The following is a 2,320-nucleotide window of genomic DNA, read 5'->3' on the forward strand; positions in this document are numbered from 1 at the left end:
TCATCCTTTAAAAGTCTTTTCCTGTATCTCCACCTCTTCTGAGCTGGCTCGAAAGTCAAAAACTTCAGCCCTGTGAAGAAGAAGAAGAACTGGAAATAAATAAATAACAACCTTGTCATAGACTGATGATCTGTCATCTGGGAGAGGGGGATCAATGAATTAGTTGTGTATTGTATAGATGAGGTTATGGCATCCTTTTTGGAAATACATATTTACGTCAAACATTATGGGCAAGAGTTTCCTACCAGTGCATGCCAGTGTTTACTAACGGTGCATTGGCCAGAGTCCTAAGAAGTCTCCAGTATGGGCCGCTTCTCCCAAATCTCTGAGGCACTGGGTTCAGTGCTTCTAGGACATCAGGGCACTCGGCACACATTCGAATCACCTCCCAGGACCGCCCAAACCTCTGGGGCAGGTTGGGGGTCGTGTTTGGGTCCTTGTCATTATCAGGAAAACTCTCTCTTCCAAAGCGCATGGGCATGTTGGCGTGCAGGTGGGGAGGTTTGGCAGTGGGCGGGTGGAGCTTGATGAAAGTTGGGAGGCTGATTTTTCTGGGGGTGGGGGTCACATGTACATTGAAGCTGTTAGGATCCAAACTCCTGCGGATTTCACTTTTTGTCTGGAAACAAAAATATATAATATATAATAATAAGTACATTACTCAACCAATTATTTAAAAAAAATAAATAATTGAATTGCTTTTCTTTGTCATATAAATGATTATGATAGCAATATCTTAGGCGTTTAGACAGTTATAGGACAAAACAAGCAATTTAAATGAGTCACTGTAGGCTCACCTTAGACTTTTCACTACGCTTGTTGAAAAATGAATCAAGAAAAATAGTCAGCAAATTTATCATTTATCATTTATAATTGTGAGTTGCCATATTAGCTTTTACTACTAATATTCATCTCTAAGTTGTGTAAGCATTTTATATATATTTTTGCTCTACAATAATGCAGAACAAAAATGAGTAACTGTGACCACTGGATAGCAGATGAGTTCCAGTGTTATATGTCGTAATAATAGCCAAAATAGTGGACCCCCAGTATGTGAACATGACTGGCCCATTTCCATAGTTTTTCAACAAATAGTTTCAGTTACACTTTCATGATCTTGAAGGTGTAGTACATAACACAAGTAAAAGTAGGGCTGCAGTTAACGGATACTATACTATTATTAATTGATTGTTTTATCCATAAAATGTCAGCAAATAGTAAAAAATGACGTCTTCAAATTGCCTGTTTTATCTGACCAACATCCCAAACCCCCCGAATATATAAGTTACAATCATACAGTATATGACAAAGAAAAGTACAAAATCTTAACTTTTGAAAAGCTAAATCAGAGATTGTTTGGCATTTTTGCTGGAAAAATTATAATTATCCATCGACCATCAACTAATCTTTTCAGCTGTGAAGGAAAACCTAATAAGTCCAAGCTAGTTTCCCAATGGAATAAGCATATCTGTCTGGCTTAATAAATAGTTCTTACCTGATGGTGTGGCTGTTTGCTCACAGTGTGTCTTCCATCATTGATGCTCAGCAAAGTTGTATCACTGTGGATTGATTTCCCATAGACCTGCAAGTCAGATGCTGCTGTCCCTCCAAGACCTCCCAGCATCAGGAGTGCTGACAGAAACACTGTGAGCAACATGTTGACAGCAGGAGCCATGTTCTCTCAGGACAGCACCAGTCTACATGCCTCATTTCCTGCTGACAACACTGTTATTAAAGACCCCTGAAAACATACGTCACCTGTCGCGTGTGTTAAAAACACCCACACACATTCATGTGTACAAACACATACACCTTGAGCCTCATTTAAAATGAACACATTCCTGTCACAATAACCATCCAGCTGTAAAGAATATATTTGAAAATGCATGTCTGTCCTAATTGGGTTGCTGGATGAACGGCATTTCTTGTCAGAGGAGATCACAGGGAAATTAAACTAAAAACAGGCGCTCGATGGAAATACTGAATGGCAGGAGCATTCACATTTAATAATGTGATTTCACTTTTGTCCAATTGTACCTAATTAGGAACAAATTCTTAGCAAGCTGCATTAAAAACACGGAAAGTGAATTAATTAATGTTTTGCAGTCTTTCTTTCATAGTCTCAGCTCCAATTTGTTTGATGAATTCAATGCATTCCTCTTTTTTCCTTTAAATTTGTTTAAATAAAGAAAAAAAAGGTTTAAAGTTTAAAGTGAAAATATCTGCAGTGCCTACTTGCTGGTGCTAGCCACCATTCCACCAAATTACTCATGTTAACAAACAGTCATAGTATAGCATGTGGAAAAAAGTGATAACTGTC

General features: G+C 38.2%; 1 protein-coding gene across 1 annotated transcript; it reads right to left on the minus strand.

Annotated features, from left to right (window-relative positions):
• npvf (neuropeptide VF precursor) lies at positions 1 to 1,657 on the minus strand. The gene is made up of 3 exons (XM_028598434.1): positions 1,496 to 1,657; positions 246 to 619; positions 1 to 70 (listed from the first exon to the last, which is right to left on the minus strand). The coding sequence occupies exons 1-3, from the start codon at positions 1,655 to 1,657 to the stop codon at positions 1 to 3; spliced, it is 606 nt and encodes a 201-aa protein (XP_028454235.1).
• Between the last annotated feature and the right edge of the window lie 663 nt (positions 1,658 to 2,320).

This window comes from Perca flavescens, chromosome 14, assembly GCF_004354835.1.
Source record: "Perca flavescens isolate YP-PL-M2 chromosome 14, PFLA_1.0, whole genome shotgun sequence".
Taxonomy (NCBI): domain Eukaryota; kingdom Metazoa; phylum Chordata; class Actinopteri; order Perciformes; family Percidae; genus Perca; species Perca flavescens.